Genomic DNA, 22,069 nt, shown 5'->3' with positions numbered 1-22,069 from the left:
GAGTGCCGGAAAAAATGAAACGACACATTGTTTATCTCTATGCCAACATAGTGCTTTACCTTATGAGTACCATTTAAAAGTAAAAAAAAAACATGGAGGAGGATCTGAAGAAGACTGTCCCATGGTAGGAGCTGTGCAAGAGATGAATAATTTGGTACTGGAGTTCTGGATAGTTACAGGTCAGCAAGGAAAGCAAAAGTGAAAATTGTTGCAGTAACCAACACTGTATTATCACAAAACATGGTTATTTATTTGGGTTGTGTGTTTTTTTAACCGCCCTTCATCACAAAGCAGATTTTGAACTACAAGTGTGCAGAAACGTCCAGGTGGCTTTTTGCAACATTTGCAAAAGGAGAAGCAAGACAACTTGGCAACTGACAGACTTTTTAATAATTCCTACCTTCCCCAAAGATGACAAGGTAAAAACAAGGCTGGATATACATGATCAGCAGGATGGCAGCTTCGTGGATGAGTGGGGATTTGAACCCTGGTCTCACAGGTCCTACTCCAACGCTCAAACCGTTACACCACACACACTCTCTGTGTGTGTCTTTTTGTGTATGTTTGTCCATCCATCTCTAAGCCTGCATTAGGGGAATTACGGTTTTTTCTCTCTCGGCGCCTGCATTAGGGGAATTACGGTGCTCGCTTTGCGGGCTCTAGATAGAACAGCAGCTCTGGCCCCGCCCCTCCCTTGTTCTGATGCGACTGGGCGAAAGGGGCGGGCGAAGAAGTCTCGCGAGGGCGAAGCTCCCGTGATTCACGTTCGGCGCCGCTGCGTGATTGGCTGGAGGGGGGAAGCGCGCGCGCTTCCAACGGCCGGTGAAGGAGGGGGGGGAAAAAACAAAATGGCGTCGTCCGTGGCCTTCCAGCAGCTGCGAGACCTGATCGAGACGCAGGAGGCTCTGCTGGAGAGGCTGAGGCGACAGGTGGGGCTGGAGGCGCCCGGGGCGGCCGCGCCGTCTCTTCTCCCTCCAGTCAAGGGTTGTGGGAAGGGGCGCGCTGGTTCCCTTCGGCGGTCGCCGGCCACCGAGCTGGGCAGCAGCCTGGGGGAAACGTTGGCGAAAAGCCTCGCGGATGTAGCCCTCTGGGCCTACCCAACACTCTGCGCACACAAATCCCTATTATTAGTATTAGTATTAGTATTTGTATTAGTTTAGACACTGAGCAAGAACACTGCCACTGCTGCACGTCCTGCTTCTCGCCATTAGTCAATGGCATGGTAGTTTCATAAAACCCTATGTGTTCAAAGGCAGTAATTAAAAATTATTATTATTATATTATTATTATATATTAATAATATATTATTATTAGCAGTAGTAGTTTAGACACTGAGCAAGAACACTGCCACTGCTGCACATCCTGCTTCTCGCCATTAGTCAATGGCATGGTAGTTTCATAAAACCCTATGTGTTCAAAGGCAGTAATTAAAAATAATAATAATTATTATATATTAATCATATATTATTATTATTAGCAGTAGTAGTTTAGACACTGAGCAAGAACACTGCCACTGCTGCACGTCCTGCTTCTCGCCATTAGTCAATGGCATGGTAGTTTCATAAAACCCTATGTGTTCAAAGGCAGTAATTACAGTGGTACCTCGGGTTAAGTACTTAATTCGTTCCGGAGGTCCGTTCTTAACCTGAAGCACCACTTTAGCTAATGGGGCCTCCTGCTGCTGCCGCGCTGCCAGAGCCTGATTTCTGTTCTCATCCTGAAGCAAAGTTCTTAACCTGAAGCACTATTTCTAGGTTAGCGGAGTCTAACCTGAAGCGTATGTAACCCGAGGTACCACTGTAATAATAATAATAATACTAAATTTTATTTATCCCCGGCCAGAGCGGGCTCGGGGCGGCTAGCACCAGTAAAATCAGAGTAAAAACATAATAGGAAAAAAAACCAACCAATTTAAAATACAGGTTAAAATGCAATTTAAAATGCTGCCTCATTTTAAAAGTAGCCCATAGATCAGAACCATAAGGGGAGGGAAACATAAGGGTCCGACTGAGTCCAAACCAAAGGCCAGGTGGAACAGCTCTGTCTTGCAGGCCCTGCGGAAAGATGTCAAGTCCCGCAGGGCCCTAGTCTCTTGTGACAGAGCGTTCCACCAAGTCGGGGGCCAGTGCTGAAAAGGCTCTGGCCCTAGCTGAGACCAATCTAAACACCTTGCGACTTGGGACCTCCAAAATGTTGTCATTTGTGGACCTTAAGGTCCTCTGCTTGGCATACCAGGAGAGGCAGTCCCGTGGGTAAGCTGCTGAATACCAGTTTCTGGGAGTGCGAACAATGGAGGATTATTTATTTCGTGCCCTTTCTGCTGAAAACAGGATTCTGGATTAGATAGGAGTTTTAGTCTGATCCAGCAGAACATAGGGAATTAAACATAGTGCGTGTGTTTGTATCTCCAGATAGAACCTCCAGCCTCAAAGGCAGTGTACCTTTAAAGACCAGTTGCTGGAGGGCAGGGATGACCATGTGGGTTTTCTAGCGCCATATAGCTGGCTGCTGTTGGAAACCGGATGGAAGGCTAAATGGACATTTGGTCTAATTCTGCAGGGTTTTTCATTATTCCATGTGTGCCATCATGGCTCTGAAATGGAAGCAATTGCCTCCAAGAACACAATGAGATTATATCTCTGGTTTTATTTAAGGTGGTTGCCAAATTAAGATTTCAGCCAGGACCCTCAACATGATGTAAGGTAAAGGTAAAGAGACCCCTGATCATTAGGTCTAGTCGTGACCGACTCGGGTTGCGGCGCTCATCTCGCTTTATTGGCCAAGGGAGCCGGCATACAGTTTCCGGGTCATGTGGCCAGCATGACTAAGCCGCTTCTGGCGAACCAGAGCAGCGCACAGAAACGCCGTTTACCTTCCTGCCGGAGCAGTACCTATTTATCTACATGCACTTTGACATGCTTTCGAACTGCTCAGTTGGCAGGAGCAGGGACCGAGTAACGGGAGCTCACCCCGTTGTGGGGATTTGAACCGCCAACCTTCTGATCGGCAAGTCCTAGGCTCTGTGGTTTAACCCACAGCGCCACCCGCGTATCTAAAATAAAGCACACCAGTCATATGTGTGTAGTGCTTGTTGTAGGAACCTCAAGGTAAATACTGCAATGCATTCTATGTAAGGCTGCCCTTAGGCCTAGTGTAGAAGCTCCAGCTAGGGCAGACTGCTGCGACTAGGCTTCTGCAGTTGGATGGCCAGCAGCATGTGATACTGCTGTTAAAACATCTACACTGGCTGCCCATATGCTACTGGAGCAGGTTAAGGATTTTGGATTGATACACAGAGCCCTGAACAACTTGGATCCAGGACTGCCAGAGCCTTTATATCCTAGCTTTGCCCAGTTACCAAGAACACCCCTATAGGAGCTCAACTCACTCAGAAGTTGGGCATTTAGTATTGCTGGTCCCATTCTGTGGAACACTCTTCAAGCAGAGATTTGGCAGGCAACCTCACTTTTAAAGACTTTTCTATACCGACAAGCCTATGCAGTTGATTAAAAATTATGAAACTGCATCAGTGGCTGACATATAAGTACTTTTGTAAATAAAATTGTAGTTAGTCGTAAAATGAGCAGAAGCTGTAATGCAATAACCATAAAACAGAGTGAGCCTATCTAGATAAAGATATACCTAGAGAGGTGAAGGTTTGGAAAAACAAACAAATGAAACCGTGCCCCCCCAACCGTTTTTCTGTTTGTTGTTGTTGTTGTTGGTTTGGTTGCTTCCAAAATGGGGACAGAAAAATAGGGTGGGGTGGGTTTTCCACATTTTTTTCTTTTTTCTGCATGCTTTCACATCTCTAGATATGCCTAAGCCCACTGCAATCAGTAGACATAGATTGACCGAACTCAGCATAGGATCAGACTGCAAAAATAACTAATATACATTCAGCATTTCCCCCCCCCCCAAGAGTAATTCTCTTACACAAACAACTAATCTAGAAAATGTAACATTCTTTTAACAGATAGCAATGCAGAAAGAGAACTCTGTAAGCAAGGTGGAATATGAGGCTACTATAAGGAAACTGCAGGTATGTGGCCTTCCTTTAATAATTTATTTCTGATATTTTTACTCTTTCTTTTGTTAAACATAATCAAGGCAGCAGTAGAGATTGCACATTCTCAAAGATTTGTGCAAGTTCCCCTGTAGACTCATGTCTTGTGACAATGTCGATTTTTAATATCAGAAGTTAGTATCTGAATATTTGAGAGTGAGGGGACTCGAGTGGTGCTGTGGTCTAAGCCACTGAGCCTCTTGGGCTTGCTGATCGGAAGGTCAGCGGTTCAAATCGGCGCAACTGGGTGAGCTTCCATTCCTCTGTCCCAGCTTCTGCCAAACTAGCAGTTCAAAAACATACCAATGCTAGTAGATAAATAGATAGTGCTGTAGCGTTTCCATGTGCTCTGGCACTCATCACGGTGTCCCGTTGTGCCAGAAGCGGTTTAGTCATGCTGGCCACATAACCCAGAAAGCTGTCTGTGGACAAACACCGGCTCCTTCGGCCTGAAGCGAGATGAGCACCGCAGCCCATAGTCAAAGTTTGACTGGACTTAACCAGCCGGGGTCCTTTTACTTTACACCAGAGTTGCGGCATATTTTCTTTGCCTACTGATGCAGTTGAATATTTCCTTTTTTATAATGTTGGTTTACCTGTTAGGCAATCTAACAACTTAGATTTTTCAACTGTATTCTAATTTACAGAAGGAAGAGGAAGAACATGCAAAGACAAAGAGTAATCTAGCTATGGAATCCGAACAGCTGGAATTCGCCCTTGGGGAGATTGATGTTCTGTCAAAGCAACTTGAAAGGGAGAAACAAGCTTTTGACACTGCGTATGCTTGTAGATTGGTGTGGGAGTCTCTGTGAAGAGAACAGGCTCAAGTTTTGTTGTCTAAAAAGGGGAGTTGGTGAAAGAGGGAGAGCCAGTGTGGTGTAGTGGTTAAGAGTGGTGGACTCGTAATCTGGGGAACCGGGTTCGAGTCTCCGCTCCTCCACATGCAGCTGCTGGGTGACCTTGGGCCAGTTACACTTCTCTGAAGTCTCTCAGCCCCACTCACCTCACAGAGTGTTTGTTGTGGGGGAGGAAGGGAAAGGAGAATGTTGGCCGCTTTGAGACTCCTGAAGGGGAGTGAAAGGCGGGAAATCAAATCCAAACTCTTCTTCTTCTTCTTCAAATGATAGTTACAGTTCCCCAGAAGACCACTGACTAGCCAGTTCCCAAGGGACCAGCAGCTGCCTCTCCCCCAACCTCTGAACAGCCATGCACGTGCAAGAAAGGAACAGTAGCGGCTCTGGAGAAAGGCAGCTCTGTCTCGTTCTGCTCTTGACCACTTCGGGCAGTTCAGAGGCTGGAAGGAACGAGAAATCTGTATCCTAGCACCTGTTTTAACAACTGACCAGCTGCTCCCTGAGTCTTCATTCTCCATTATAAGCAGGTGCTAAGATTTAGCAACTGCTGGATAAGACCAGAGTATACAGCAGCAGGCTACGTGAGCCAGTAGCCTGACTGAGCTGGAAGTAGGGTTAGTATTGTTGGGCGTGCCAGAATTTTCCAAGCTAAGAGGCTTGTTTGCTGCAATGCTAAGCATGTTTTCTCGTAATTACGCCCTTGTAAACATGCTTAGAATTGCAGTCATACTGCGTGCTAGCCCTAGAGCAGTGTCCTCTACCATGATGTTTCGTTCAGTTCCCGTTTTTTTATTCCCACCACCCAACCCATCAGCATTCTGTGCTCACTGAGAATATTCAAAATAAAATAAAATAAAAATTCCTTCCAGTAGCACCTTAGAGACCAACTACGCTTGTTATTGGTATGAGCTTTCATGTGCATGCTACTGGAAGGAAATTTTTTTACATTTTGTTTTGACTATGGCAGACCAACATGAGAATATTCAGTCCACATTGTACTGTTTGGGGTTTCCCCCCCTTAGGGCTGGCTGTCTATTTTTACTTCTGTAAATGTTAGTACTCCCTCAAGCCTCATGTGTGTGGATGGTTATTTCTGTGATGTTTTGGTTATACAAGGAACGGATCCACACTCTGAGAGTGAGTTCAGTATAAAAGAGAAAGTTTGGATCTTGTGAAGTGGTGTATGTGGATCTTTTCAAGTCACTGCAACAACATAACAGAAGCTTAAAGGGGATCAGTGCAACGTACACACTTAAACGTACAGTGTGACGCGGCAGCTAAAAAAGCCAATGCAATTCTGGGCTGCATCAATAGGAGTATAGCATCTAGATCAAGGGAAGTAATAGTGCCACTGTATTCTGCTCTGGTCAGACCTCACCTGGAGTACTGTGTCCAGTTCTGGGCACCACAGTTCAAGAAGGACACTGACAAACTGGAACATGTCCAGAGGAGGGCAACCAAAATGGTCAAAGGCCTGGAAACGATGCCTTGTGAGGAACGGCTAAGGGAGCTGGGCATGTTTAGCCTGGAGAAGAGGAGGTTAAGGGGTGATATGATAGCCATGTTCAAATATATAAAAGGATGTCACATAGAGGAGGGAGAAAGGTTGTTTTCTGCTGCTCCAGAGAAGCGGACACGGAGCAATGGATCCAAACTACAAGAAAGAAGATTCCACCTAAACATTAGGAAGAACTTCCTGACAGTAAGAGCTGTTCGACAGTGGAATTTGCTGCCAAGGAGTGTGGTGGAGTCTCCTTCTTTGGAGGTCTTTAAGCAGAGGCTTGACAACCATATGTCAGGAGTGCTCTGATGGTGTTCCCTGCTTGGCAGGGGGTTGGACTCGATGGCCCTTGTGGTCTCTTCCAACTCTATGATTCTATGATTCTATGAAATCTGTAGCCTAACTAGCACTGTTTTACAGATCGGTCAGCTCCATAATTACAAAGGTCAAGTTTCCAAAGGTGCATAAGGGGCATGTATGACTTGCTCCTGATCATCTTATCTGACAGATAACAACATTTGAACTACTTATTCCAGCTGTATTTAAAGGTATTGACATGTGTGACTAAAATAATATTCCTTCTGTTGTAGACTTTCTCGGGTAAAAAGCAAAGTGCGGAAGGAATCGATCCAAAAAGACAAGCTGTTGAGCAAATGCGCTGGTAAATTCACGAGATTATTTTATTGTCTCAGACTGAGGATTACTTGAGAAATTAACCCTTTTAGGCACTTAGCCAGTGTGGTGTAGTGGTTAAGAGACTCGTAAGCTGGTGAACCGGGTTCGCGTCTCCGCTCCTCCACATGCAGCTGCTAGCAGGGTGACCTTGGGCCAGTCACACTTCTCTGAAGTCTCTCAGCCCCACTCACCTCACAGAGTGTTTGTTGTGGGGGAGGAAGGGAAAGGAGAATGTGAGCCGCTTTGAGACTCCTTTGGGTAGTGATAAAGCAGGATATCAAATCCAAACTCCTCCTCTTCTTCTTCTTAAAAGGAATGCCTAAAAGCCTAATTCCTCAAGTAAAAATGTATACTTAAAAATGTTGGCAAGCAGGCAAGCTTGAAAACAGGTACACTATAGATAGATACAGTAGTACCTCTGGTTACGTACTTAATTCGTTCCGGAGGTCCGTTCTTAACCTGAAACTGTTCTTAACCTGGAGCACCACTTTAGCTAATGGGGCCTCCTGCTGCCGCGGCACTGCCGGAGCACGATTTCTGTTCTCATCCTGAAGCAAAGTTCTTAACCTGAGGTACTATTTCTGGGTTGGCGGAGTCTGTAACCTGAAGCGTATGTAACCCGAGGTACCACTGTATAGATATAGATATAGATACAGATACAGATATGTTTGGCAGCAGCTCCCTATCGTCCTGCGCTCAGGGGCATAGATGCATTTGCCTCCACTTTCTCTGCACCTTGTGTATTCTGTCAATGTCATGGGCCCCTCAGTAGGTCTGGATCTGGTTAGTGCCTAGATGGGTGACTACCCTCAGGCACTTAAACTGCCTTGGGTTTCATGCTGGAAGAAAGGCAGGATATAAATGTAAGAAAATAAATATGTCTATTTTTTTCATCCTGGGCACAGAATTCAGTTTCTAGAGCATGTAGTACCTATAGCACTACCTATTTGGGTTGACTATAACCGAACCGGGGTAATACAGTTTGAGACTTTGCTGGGAATTCTGTGTACATAGCTTTGTTTTGTGCCCTTTGATTTTGATATTTAGAAAGCAAAAGCACAAATCAGTGATTTCCAAATTCCTCCTACAGAAATTGAGACCCATATTCAAAAACAGGAAGATGTTCTGAACTACAAAGAAAATGAGATCAGGGAGCTGCAGAACTTCATCAACAACCAGAAGCAAACATTAAAGTAAGTATATGTTTTTATCGAAGACACTTTTACTAGATTCTTTGAAAATACGTAGGTAACTGAGTTAACTATTTCCCTTTTATTATTACTATTATTATTATTAAATTTATATATCGCCCTTCAGGAGATCCCAGGGTGGTTCACAAAATGCAATACAAGATAAAACACAAGTAAATAATTAAAACAAAACAAAACAATACCCTCCTTCCCACAGATACATTTAAAGGCTGTAGGATCCAAGTATTTCTTTTCATTTTTAATCACAATTTTCCTCCACCTGATGCTTCCTCAGATCTTGGGGTGTGGTGTGAAATAGAGAATATTGCTTACTGAGACATTTACACCCTTCCTTTGGAATCACTGTCTAAATAGATATTTTTACAGTTATCCTCAAACTTGTTTCGTGCTTGTGGTGTCCCCTCCTTTTTTGTTTGTGTGTATGCTTTCCTCCATTGCTTCTTCAAAGGTCCAGTTTGAATATCCCAATAAAATTCAAGGCAGAAGCTTTCACATCCATTAAAAAAAAATTAATGGTAGTTTAGCATTATGTCTGAACTCTAAACTGTGGTTAATTTTAATTGTGGTTTGTGGAAATAAACCAACTTCATAAGCCAGCTTTGTTGGTTTCTTCCCCTGGGGTATTTTCCTGCTTTCTTAACTGTTCCATTCTTTCTGGGTTGCCGTGCTGCTAGCGATTGCTTAGTACTGTAGCTGTGGTAAATGCTGATTATAGAAACCAGTGATCTGTTTGATAAGGCATGTGTTTCTAATGGAGTAGGTGGAAGCAGTAACTCATTTGAAGACCCCTTGGCAAAGAATGGGTGGTATCTAGCTAAGTTTTACTCAGAGTAGGTTCATTGAAATTAATGAACATTAATCCACCAGTCCATTAATTTCAGTGGGTCTACTATAAATAAATTTCGTTGAATACCACCCGGTGAAATTATCATAGGAAGTCCAACATTCTGTTATTCTTTATCAATTGGTTGTATATTGAAAGGATTGTTCAGGAGTCAGCACACACATAATAGTGTTGCATTTATTTTCCTGATATTTCACACGTGCCACAGATCAGTAAGTACTTAGATGTCTATTTTCACAAAGAAAATTGCATTCTTACAATATGCTTTCTGGTTTTTGTTGTTGTTTTGTTTTGCAGGAAACAAGCATCTGAATTCAAGATACAAAAACAACAGGAAAGTTACATAGCAAAAGTGCTTGGGAGAAAGAACAAGAAGGATTTGAAATAACCGTAGAAGCATTCCCTCAAGTCACTTGATTCTAATCTTACTCTTAGATGTGTTGAAATAAAAAATGAACTTCTAAGTTTTTCCACCAAGAAATTACTCTGCCGGTAATTTAAGTGAGATATTCACCTCTAAATGCCAACTTTCCCTACTTCATTCTGTCCAGTGGGACCAATGTATGAACTACTGTACATCTTTAGGTGGACAAAGACTACTGCATTGGATTCTGTATATTTAAGCATAAGGCACCATCTTTTTCACCCGGATATGAAAGGCAGTCAAGACCCCAATGATCTTTAAAGCATCTGTGGGTTTTAATAAAATCACTACTACATAGTGTAGTAATTCAATAACTATGTATTTATGGTACTTTAATTTGTTGTTCCTGGTGTGGGTGGGACTATGAGGTTACCATTGCAGCCATGTACATGTCTACTCAGAAGTAGGTCACACTGAGTTCAAAAGATGCGAAGGTAAGCGAGTAAAGAATTGCAGGAGCTCATTTCTAAGCTAGCACATGCCATTCAAGGCTGTCTATCATTTCCCCTCTTTAGCTGTTTAGAAACATTTTCAAGGAAAGTGGCAACAAATGGAAGAGAACAACAAATAGCTTCAAACAATTAAAAGGCTGCCACGTGGTATGTCTTCTCAAAGCCACACTCTTCTTTCCCAGTCCTGGTTTTAATTTAAGATGAGGCTGCAGAGGGGGAGTCTTTGCAGATGCAGTTGGAAGCTTACGCCTTAGCTGCAAAGATTCCTCCCAAAAATGGGTCTTGAATTCAGCGCTGAATTTGCAGCAAGGATTGGATGGGAGCTCTAGCCAGTGGAACCAGGAGTAAATTAGGACCCCTATTGCACCTGATGGGGCCAGAGGTAACCCACGTCTGTGCTAGATACTCATTGGCGAGGGAAAGACTCTTGTGTACATGCGCCAGGGCATTTGTATCACATATTCCAGGATTGTGCTGCAGGCTGCAATCCTGAACACCGTTGCTAGGAAATAATTCTTACTGAACTCTCTTGAACATCTGAGTTCCATGCATAAGATTGCACCAATCTTTATCGCTTCTCTTTGGCCCTTTCTGTATGATCTTTTAAAAACATACAGTTGTTAGTTCTTCTTTTATCCCCTTAAACTGGTGCTTCTTTTGTAAAGAACATTTATTTTCCAAACACTAAAGTACAATGTTTTGTACCTGGGATTATACACTGCCAACTCTAGGATTGGTATATATCCTTTGCTGTTGTCCTTGTAAACTTAACCTGTTTATGTGGGTATTGTAGGAACCAATTACTGTGATGTTAAGTGATAAGTAAACTTTTTAGTTTGAAAACTCAACTATGAAACTTAGTGCTGTGTCTGTATTTGTATAGCAAATTCTTACCTTTCCGAAAGCAAAATAAATACCCACTTATCTTCTCTGAAGTACACTGACTGGATTTCTTGTTTTTCTACAACCTTTAAAGCCCTAAACGGCCTAGGTCCAGTATATCTGAAGGAGCGTCTCCACCCCCACCGTTCTACCCGGACACGTGAGGTCCAGCGCCGAGGGCCTTCTGGCGGTTCCCTCGCTGCGAGAAGCCAAGTTACAGGGAACCAGGCAGAGGGCCTTCTCGGTAGTGGCGCCCTCCCTGTGGAATGCCCTCCCACCAGATGTCAAAGAGAAAAATAACTACCAGACTTTTAGAAGACATCTGAAGGCAGCGCTGTTTAGGGAAGCTTTTAATGTTTGATGTATTGCAGTGTTTTAATATATATATATATTTTGGAAGCTGCCCAGAGTGGCTGGGGAAGCCCAGCCAGATGGGCGGGGTATAAATAATAAATTATTATTATTATTATTATTATTATTATTATTATTATTAGAAGAAGAAGAAGATTAAAAAAATAATAGAAGAGAGAGAAAATAGATGAAGTACTGAATTGTATTAGTCCTTCCTTAGCCTGCTAACCACATGTACTTGTATGTTTCAGGATACATTTATTTATTTATCTTTAATACGGTCAATGACCAGCAAGGTTTCAGGATACATTCAAAAACATTTGCAGTGTCTGAAGACCCTCTCATGTAGTTAATTTGAACATATCCAGCTGCCACTCACTTGTGTTCAGTGGGATTCTTGACTTTGTTATCACCCAGTTTGCCTTAAAGGGAAGATTTCTTTTTAAAAATATATTAAATTGTTACTGTTAGGTCACCAACCTGGTGCTAAATAGGAGCTACTGAAGGGCAATTCCCTAAGGCATGTAACTGAAGTCTCAGTAGTCTGTTCTTATTGTTTTTGTCTAGCAGTCAGTAGGAGTAGAGTTCCATACTACTGATTTTGCCAAAAAAATTACAATCTTTGGTTTTAATTTTTGTTTGCTGTTTGATTTTATAGAAAAGATAATAGATTACAGGGGAGCCCATGCAAAAGCAAGACTACGACGTTACCTAATTCATACTGTGGCAGGTGGGATTTCATATGATGGCATTGGTCAGGTGTTGACAGTACTATGTAAAGGATAACGTGATTGAGGTAACACTTTATTCATAAGAGGAATACTGTAGCAGCTACGCTGGGCTATGTGTAAAAAAACAGACATCTAGCCAGACACAAAGATTAGGAACATTAAACTGTTAATTACTTGCAAGAAAGGGGTTTTTCCCCAGCTGTGGACTGAGCTCATCAGTTGTTTTAAGGCTGGGCAGCACTGGCTTTTATTTAAGTAGTTTCTGTACCACCATTTCACACATACAAATTGTATCTCAAACAATACCCTGTTAATTTTCTGGTTCTGGTGGGGCTACCTTGCCTACAACTCCTGGATTTCCTATTTCTTACTGTTGTTGTTGTTTAGTCGTGTCCGACTCTTCGTGACCCCATGGACCAGAGCACGCCAGGCACTCCTGTCTTCCGCTGCCTCCCTCAGTTTGGTCAAATTCATGCTGGTAGCTTCAAGAACACTGTCCAACCATCTCGTTCTCTGCCGTCCCCTTCTCCTTGTGCCCTCCATCTTTCCCAACATCAGGGTCTTCTCCAGGGAGTCTTCTCTTCTCATGAGGTGGCCAAAGTATTGGAGCCTAAGCTTCAGGATCTGTCCTTCCAGTGAGCACTCAGGGCTGATTTCCTAGTGCCCTGTATATTTGCAGAGAAACAGTTTGGTTATGAATGCCTGGTTACTTTTTAACACAGGTTATGGCCCCATACCTGGTGAGGCTATAGAGTCAAAAATTCTCTTAGAAGATGGGTAAATTCAAAACGGGAATGAACTACAGCTGCTTGGTTCAGCCTCCGCTGGCTGATGTCCCAGACCTAGCGAATGCCTGGCATTTGGCACTGACTCCATCTGGAATGCCTACAGTAACGGGGAATCGACCCTCACAATTCATTTGGGTCTTGTACACTTGCACCTTTACGAATATCTGTGTGGGACTTTTCATAGTGTATGTTTTTGAGCCCAGCTTTTGGCAGCATGCCTTGAACAATATAGGCACAAGGTTGTTGGCATCCGTCTGTCTTGGGAATGCATCTTTGGGGCTGAAGTCAAGCTGTTGGAAGGTTGCAGCGCCTGCTGTGGCTGGAGAGACCGATACGGGAGAGACATGTTTCATTGCAAGTGGGACAGATGAAGGCGTTCAGTTTTGCTGCTACAGGTGCACCATGGCGTTCCTTCTCTCTGCATTCCTCCCAGCAGTCATTCCTCCTCTGTCACTGCTGTGGATACACAACCTGAGACTCCAGGCACTATGATCGCCTTGCAAGGGATTCCCACACGGGGTTGATGCTGTCAGCATTCATGTCAAGTTTGCAAACACCTTTGTAACAAATAAATAGCTCACATTTTGCTTTCAGTTTAAAGGGTTAATTGACACGCGACTTTTTCTGATTTTTATTTTTTAAATTCCCAAGACTTTAAATTTAGCTCCATTGGTGAACCGATCTGACCTAGTGTATCCAGTAGCTTACAGTCTTGGCATGCCTCCAGTGGATTAACACCTCCTGCTGTGACTTTGCTGATCTTTTTAAATAAATAAATTGGTTTACTGTAGTTTTCAGCAAGATCAGGTCCTTGCAGCTTATTCTGTACATTTTTGATCTATCTGTAATGTCTTTGTTTGTGCTCCAGTTAAAGAATGGTTTTCTTTTGAACAGAAAAAAAGACAGGGGACTTTATTTATTTGACTTTTTTTTATTTTGTGGATGTGGAATCTGGAAGGTTATTTTAGACTCTTTTAGAATCTAAACACAGCTCATAGCTAAGAATTAAAACAGGTTTGGCACCCTCTTTGGGAACAGACAGACTGGACCCCTCTACTGCGAATCGGCCAGCTCAGTCTGTGTTAGATATACTTCAGCTACCTTGGCAACATTTCAGTTTTGTGATGATGTTTGGGGAGTTGGATCGATGAAGCCTTCTGACATTTAGACACTGAAATATTCACAAGAACGCACGCTGCACTAATAGTAGGAGTGCTTCCAATGGTAATTTTAACCTTAATTTAGCAGCTGCTTGTCAATAAAGAGGTTTTGTTGTTGGTGCTGTTGGAGTAAACTTCAACGCTCGGGAGTTATTTCGGTTGGCCCTGAAATAAATAGGTGCTTTACGTGCATAGTATGAGCTACTTGAGACAATGGGAAATGAAAAATTAAATGATGCAAGGAAAGCACCTTTTTTTTAAAAAAAATAATATTTATTAATTTTTCAACAGTTTAAACACAACACTACAGAAAACCAAAAAAAAACAATACAACAATACAATACAATACAAAAAACACCACAAAACACTAACACAAACAACTAACAAAACAAAACAAAAACCATTTAAAACACAATCCAATTTCAATATCTTATCTTTCATTCACTTATTTCCACGACCTCCTCACACCTCCCTTTTTGTATTCCACTTCTATTAATTGTTTCAGCAATTCCTTTCCATCTTCCTCTGTTTTCTATCCTATAATTATCTTAACACATTCTAACCTTATTTTTCCCTTTAATACTCTATTAATCTATCTATACTTAATTCCTTATAACATTTCTACTAAAGCCATATAACTTCATTCCAACATTTTTCTAACATTCATTAATTTTACAGTATTTCTGTAAATAGTCTTTAAACTTTTTCCAGTCTTCTTCCACCGATTCTTCTCCCTGGTCTCGGATTCTGCCAGTCATTTCTGCCAGTTCCATATAGTCCATCAACTTCATCTGCCATTCTTCCCGGGTGGGTAAATCTTGTGTCTTCGCGATGAGTATTCTTGCTGCTGTTGTTGCATACATAAAAAAAGTTCTATCCTTCTTTGGCACCAGTTGGCCGACCATGCAAGGAAAGCATCTTTTTAAAGTGTGTTTAGTGGAGCTTACTTGGGCTCATGGGACTTGCTAGGGCTGGTGGAATTTGTAAATCAGCAACATCTGGAGGGACAAAGGTTCCCCACTCCTTTATATAATGAGATTATGGAAGTCTCCAGAACTGAGCTCTAAAAGTCTGCATTCATTTAGGGCTGAGGGCTTTCGAAACCTTAAGTCATTGAGATCCATTTCACACACACACACACACAGAAAAACAATTTAAAACACATCTGAATATTTGGTCTGCAATGCAGTTTGATTTAGTCCACGCTGGTCTATTTAACAGAGGAAGATATGCAATGATAGAAAAGGAGAAATGAGGCAGTTCACAAAGATAAGAATTTTATGTGGGGCAAAAGTCAAGTTCAGCTTTGATACCACAGCAGTACTCTCACTCCTTGTGAAATGTGCAAAGATTATTCTCTAGGGACAGGCTTTCCAGCTCCAAAATCTACCAGCTGATGTAGTGGCAGCTAGTGGGGGCAGGGAGGAAGGCAAATAAGCTGAACATATTGATGGAAGTCATGAAAGCAGAGAGATAAAGAGCCACCTGATATTCAAGCACAGCAGTTGACCTCAGAAATACACATTTTAGGTGCCCAGATATTTTCCCAACGGGACCTGCTTGATTTGCAGGCAGTGATTACTTAAAGAACCCATTTATTTCAACGTAATCTTCTGCCATGCAAGTATGTTTAGGATAGTAAGGTAAAGGTAAAGGGACCCCTGAGCATTAGGTCCAGTCGTGGCCGACTCTGGAGTTTCGGCGCTCATCTCGCTTTATTGGCTGAGGGAGCCAGCATATAGCTTCCAGGTCATGTGGCCAGCATGACTAAGCCTCTTCTGGCGAACCAGAGCAGCGCACGGAAACGCCGTTTACCTTCCCGCTGGAGCGGTACCTATTTATCTACTTGCACTTGGACGTGCTTTCGAACTGCTAGGTTGGCAGGAGCTAGGTTAGGATTGTAGCCTGTGCATTAAAAAAATACATCCCAAGGGTGCATACCCACAGAGCATCAGAACTGCTCATGAGTTAAGTCCTCCAATCAGCTTTGTGAGGAGGCATGCTGAGCTCACTCTTATGAGTAGAGATCTGGTGGTAAGTACTTTTCTGTGGCTTGAAATTGAGCCCTCATCACACTAGATTTCGTGCACATTCAATGAAGCTGAATGTTCAGGACAGATAAGGTACATATTCGTGCAGTGCATAGTTCAGGAGGCAGTGAATCCTCTTTAAAAGAGGATTAGACAAATTCATTGTGACGAGGGCTATCAATGGCTACTAAGCCATGGCGGTTGTTATGTACTGAAGTTCTCACCCTGGGCCAGCAGGGGGATACTGTAGATAGTTTTCACTCAGGTCCACATATGCAAATAAGGAACTGAAAGTGACATTCAGTGACTGGATAGTTACAGAAAGTTGTTACTGTTGCATTGTAGTGGAGCTCTATATAAGCAGGCTGGCTGAACCCTTCAGTTTGAAGAATCGCTGTGTCGTCTGATATGTTCACCCACAACTTAACACTTGTCTGCCTCCACAGTTGGAGGCAACAGTGCTTTCGGATACCAGTTGCTGGAAACCACGCTTGTGTTCGTGTTTCGCTTGCAGCGTTTCCCACAGGCTTCCGGTACTGATCCCTTACTTTTGAGGCTGCTGGTCCCTTATTTTCAAATCTGTAAGTTGACAGCTATGCTGAGAAGAGGAAGCTGGACTAGATGGGCAGATAAAGATGTTGGACTTTTTGGAGCTGGCCGACCTTACCGGAAGAATCCGCGATCAGAAAGAGGAGAAAAATCAAGAAGATTGGAAGAAATTTAAGGAATATCCAGCTAAATATTATAATATAAGTGGAAATACCTGCAAGTATTAAATTGGCTTAGGATTAAAGTATGTTGAATTGTATAATACTATGGATCGAGATTATGATGAAAAGAAAGGAAGTTAGTAATTTGAACTAGTTAATTATATTAGAAAGTGAATATTGGGAAATTGCTAAAATGAGACTTAATGAAAATCAGTTAGGAAGGATTCAAGGAAGTCACTTAAAAATGGAAATTAATTTGGATTCTGATTGGAAGAAATTTTATATATTTGTTTGTTTTCTTTTTATATGTTTTGTTTTTTGTGTTGTGTTGTTTTTGTTATAAATTTGGAAAATTAATAAAAAAATTGAAATAGTAGTAGTAATAATAATAATAATAATAATAATAATAATAAAGATGGGCCATTTATTGGCCTGCTCCTGCAGGCTTGTTTTATGCTCTTATGAGGTTCTGTGCCAGCCTTTCAGATGCATCCACTGCCATCGCACCTAGCCTGAATGGCAGATTATCTGGGATTATGTGGGGGAGTTTTGTAGCATAAAACATCTGGATGGCACTAAACTGGAGAAGGGTACTTCAAAATAACTTGAAAGACTGGTTAGGCATCATTTCAGGGGGAAGAGGACTCATTGTTTTTTGAGCAGCAGAGTGTAGTCCACTTGACTTGGCCACCTTGTCTCGGGAGAATAATTAAAATTAACTATTATTTTTAACAAGTATACTCGATGGTAAAAAACAGTAAAGGTAAAGGACCCCGACAGTTAAGTCCAGTCGCGAACGACTCTGGGGTTGTGGCACTCATCTCGCTTTATTGGCTGAGGGAGCTGGCATTTGTCCGCAAACAGTTTTTCCGGGTCATGTGGCCAGCATGACTAAGCCGCTTCTGGAAACCAGAGCAGTGCATGGAAACGCCGTTTACCTTGCCGTTGCGGGGATTTGAACCGCCGGCCTTCTGAACAGCAGGCCCAAGAGGCTCAGTGGTTTAGACCACAGCGCCACCCGCGTCCCTGTATACTAGATTAAGGTGACCAGATTTTTTTCAATGAATCCGGGGACACTTTTCAATTTCAATAGGAATGATAGGGTTTTGTCAGAGGACTGATTTGTAAATCCGGGGACTGTCTCCGGGAAACAGGGACGTCTGGTAACCTTATACTAGGTGGTATGGGTGGATAAATACACTATTTCTTAGAATGGCTTGAATTAGCTAGGATTGGTCGCAATTCCTGTTGTTTTACCCTCCATGAACACTGCATGGCATCCAGGGAATTAGGGTTGCTAGCCAGCCCTTATTTCACGATTTCAAACAATAAAGCCATATTGCAGTAGGTAATCATGACTGGGGGCTGAAAAGCCAGTAAGTTTCAGCACTAACACAATAAAGAGGCTTTTTCGTGTGTGTCCTATTTGGCTGTACCCATGTTTGCCATGCCAAATTTCCTCCTAGTCTGACTGATTAGTTAGGCCTGTATTTCTGAAATTGATAACTGCAGTTTTGTGAGAGACGGAGCAGCAGCAGGGGTAAAAACTCACTCCAAATTAAGTAATTATGTTTCATAGAACTGAGGTATTCTGGAGTAGGAGACAACTTTTATAAGATAAAACCCCATCGGAAATAAGATATTCTGGCCATCCTCCTAACAGGCACACTATTCCCACCACATAATTGTTTCAGAGTTGAACCCTGGGAAAAAACCCCACTGTTAAACTCAGTTTCCAGGCAGTGTTGGCTCAAATTAAACCCTAGTAGGAAAAGGAGAGAGAAACTGCAGGAGGTTGCTGTTTCAAACAATTGATAGTCTGTAATTTTTGTATGTTTCAAGGGTGAGCTTCAAGTTTGGGAAGATGCTACTTGCAAGCATTTTGGTCCCTGCTTTGATAAGTCACTTTCGTTTGGAAGGATGCTTGCTGTGTATATAAAGGTAAAGGGACCCCTGGTCATTAGGTCCAGTCGTGACCGACTCTGGGGTTGCGGCGCTCATCTCGCTTTATTGGCCGAGGGAGCCGGCGTACAGCTTCCGGGTCATGTGGCCAGCATGACTAAGCCACTTTTGGTGAACCAGAGCAGTGCACGGAAACACCGTTTACCTTCCCGCCGGAGCGGTACCTATTTATCTACTTGCACTTTGATGTGCTTTCGAACTGCTAGGTTGGCAGGAGCAGGGACCGAGTAACGGGAACTCACCCCGTTGCGGGGATTCGAACCGCCAACCTTCTAATCGGCAAGTCCTAGGTTCTGTGGTTTAACCCACAGTGAACACAGTAAATAAAAGCCAGAATCAAGAATTTTAAAAATCAATAAAAAGAGATGAGAAAAACAAACAATAAAACTGAGGTTTTAAAAGCCATTAAATTAATAATAACATTATCACCAAATCAGGGCATCACTGTCACAATTACGTTAATATGTGTCGTATATATATTAGTATTAATCACTGTGAAGAAGAAACAGCCATTTTTCCCTCTCCTGTGCATTCTTTTTTTCTTTTCTGTTTTTTTGCAGCTAGTGACAGTTGTAATACATTCAGAAGAGACAAATTTGGAGCTATGAGAATATGAAATCATTAGGCGACTAGGACCTTAATAAAATTTGACCTTGATTTGTTGGCAGTTCATGCAATTCAAAATGAGCTTTTTCCTCATAGGAAAGTTAGAAAATGTCCCTCTAGGGCTGGACTAATCCTAAGAATATTACACTGACATCTAGAGATCTTAAAGATTTAGCCCTGTGTTGGAGGGCTTTGTGGGATAATGACAGCACCTTGAATGGTGCACAGAAGGTTACAGGAAGTCAGTAAAAATATAGCGGTGCTTATATAATGCTGTTGTCAGGCAGACAGCTGCATTTTGTGCCAAGCCTGGGCTCTGAGCAGTCCCAAAGGGCAGATCATGTAGACCACACTGCAAGTGTCTATCGCCAAGGTTGTAATTATGTGAACGATTTTCGCAAGATCCATATCTGCAAACTAGCCAAAGCCTTCCCAGAGAAGATACCGTGTGTGAAAAGCTCTGTCGCCCATCTCCGTTATTTCAGTCTAAGGGGCAGCTATGGATTAAGTGGGACACCAATCCTAAAAGGGGGCTGGCTGTATGACTTGTCTGCAATTCATCTCAGACCCCTTATCTATCTAGTTTTGTTAAGTTGTGGGTGAACATATCAGACTACACAGCGATTCTTCAAACAGCTCTTGTTTATTCACAGGCCAGGCCAGAACTGAACTGAACTGAAGGGTTTCAGTCAGCCTGCTTATATAGAGCTCCAGAACAACGTAACTGTAACAATTTTCTAAAACTATCCAATCACTGAACGTCACTTTCGATCCCTTATATGCATAACTATCTACAGTATCCCCCTGCTGGCCCAGGGTGAGAACTTCAGTACATAACAAGTTTGTCTTTCAATTAGCAGATTGCTTCCCTTGATTAGAAGTGCAACCCAAAATAATTTTCCAGTGGTATCCTGACTTACCCCACAAAAGCTAAACAAGTTCTGCAGGGCAAATGTGTGCGGTGATTGGAAATGCAAAATGATAGGTGCAAACTTCATTCCTATTGGGTTACACCTCAAGAACAGAGCTATTGAAAACTGCTCCTAGGACCACACAGTCCCTTCGCACTTCAATCAGTTAGAGGTAAATGGGAAGGGGTGGAGAGATTTTCCAGCAGCAAATGGCCAGTTTCTGCTGTTGTTATTATTATTATATATTAAATTTCTATACCACCCTTCATCCGAAGATCACAGAGCAGTTTATAATATAAAAACACATAATCACATACCATAATAACAAACGAAAACAGTAATCCCTCCACACACAGTATTGTTGTGCTATCAGCTTCAGGCTTTGAAAGGAGACAGAGTTAAGGAGTAGAGATGAATGGAGGAGACAGAAATGGAAGTCCGAAGCAAGCAGCAATAATCACCACTGCAATAATAATAATAATAATAATAATAATAATAATAATAATAATTTATTTATACCCGCCCATCTGGCTGGGTTTTCCCAGCCACTCTGGGTGGCTTCCAACAGAACACTAAAATACAATAACCTATTAAACATTAAAAGCTTCCCTAAACAGGGCTGCCTTCAGATGTCTTCTAAAGGTTTGGTAGTTATTTTTCTCTTTGACATCTGGTAGGAGGGCGTTCCACAGGGCGGGTGCCACTACCGAGAAGGCCCTCTGCCTGGTTCCCTGTAACTTGGCTTCTCGTAGCAAGGGTACCGCCAGAAGGCCCTCGGCGATGGACCTCAGTGTCTGGGCAGAACGATGGAAGTGGAGACGCTCCTTCAGGTATACAGGACTGAGGCCATTCAGGGCTTTCAAGGTCAGCACCAACACTTTGAATTGCACTCAGAAACGTACTGGGAGCCAGTGTAGGTCTTTCAAGACCGGTGTTATATGGTCTCAGCGGCCGCTCCCAGTCGCCAGTCTAGCTAGAAGACTGGAGGCACAGCAAACATCCCAACCACTCCGGAAGCAGTAGATGTTGCCAGTCCAGCTATGCTGCCGTGCAAGCAAAGGTATTAAATCAAGGGTAGCCAACATGGTGCCTTCTATTTGTTGAACTACAAATCCCATCATCCCTGACCATTGGCCATGCTGCCTGGCACTCATGGGAATTGCAGTCTAACAACACCTGGCAGGCAATGCATTGGTTGTCCTTGGTCTAAGTCAGGGTTTCCCAAACTTGGGTTGCCAGCTGATTTTGGACTACAATTCCCATCATCCCTGACCACTGTTCCTGCTAGCTAGGGATGGTGGGAATTGTAGTCCAAAAAACAGCTGAAGACCCAAGTTTGGGAAACCCTGGTCTGAGTGAAAGCTGTTGCCTTAAAGTGGGAATGTTGCGTTGCTTTTGAACCCCTCCGTCAACAGTATTAACAACTGTTAGAACTGCAGCCTTTAATCGAATACGTGGGAAACTCTTGCTTTAATTAATGTTAAATTATTTTAAGTTACAAGTAGGTAGCTGTGCTGGTCTGCCGTAGTCGAAACAAAATAAAAAAAATCCTTCCAGTAGCACCTTAGAGACCAACTAAGTTTGTTATTAGTATGAGCTTTCGTGTGCATGCACACTTCTTCAGATACCATGTTTAAATTATTTTAAATATGTGTACTTATAGAAGTTGCAGAGGGCAAGAAATCCCAGAATATGCTTTCCTCCTCCTCTCTCACATAGGAAGAAATGTGCCTTCTAAGATGGCACTAGCCCCAGCATAGACATGTCCTACCTAATTTCCTTCAAGATCGGTGTATTACGCATATGCAATTGTATTTGTTTTTAAGTGATGAATTTATTCAGCCATTTAGGTGATTAAAGGACTAAAAATTATTTTATCAGACGACAGCTGTAGCAACCATGCTAACACGC

At 42.6% G+C, this 22,069-nt stretch overlaps 1 protein-coding gene across 1 annotated transcript; it reads left to right on the top strand.

Moving 5' to 3' along the window:
- The first annotated feature begins 773 nt into the window (after positions 1-773).
- On the top strand, positions 774-10,962 carry SPATA24 (spermatogenesis associated 24). Its single transcript, XM_080999408.1, has 6 exons — positions 774-929; positions 3,977-4,042; positions 4,714-4,844; positions 7,012-7,082; positions 8,187-8,289; positions 9,449-10,962. The coding sequence occupies exons 1-6, from the start codon at positions 849-851 to the stop codon at positions 9,537-9,539; spliced, it is 543 nt and encodes a 180-aa protein (XP_080855534.1). The 5' UTR covers positions 774-848; the 3' UTR covers positions 9,540-10,962.
- The last annotated feature ends 11,107 nt before the right edge of the window (positions 10,963-22,069 follow it).

This window comes from Podarcis pityusensis (assembly GCF_964106645.2).
Source record: "Podarcis pityusensis genome assembly, chromosome: 3".
Lineage (NCBI taxonomy): Eukaryota > Metazoa > Chordata > Lepidosauria > Squamata > Lacertidae > Podarcis > Podarcis pityusensis.
The sequence above is the reverse complement of the archived record's forward strand: the minus strand, read 5'-3'. Positions and strand labels throughout refer to the sequence as shown.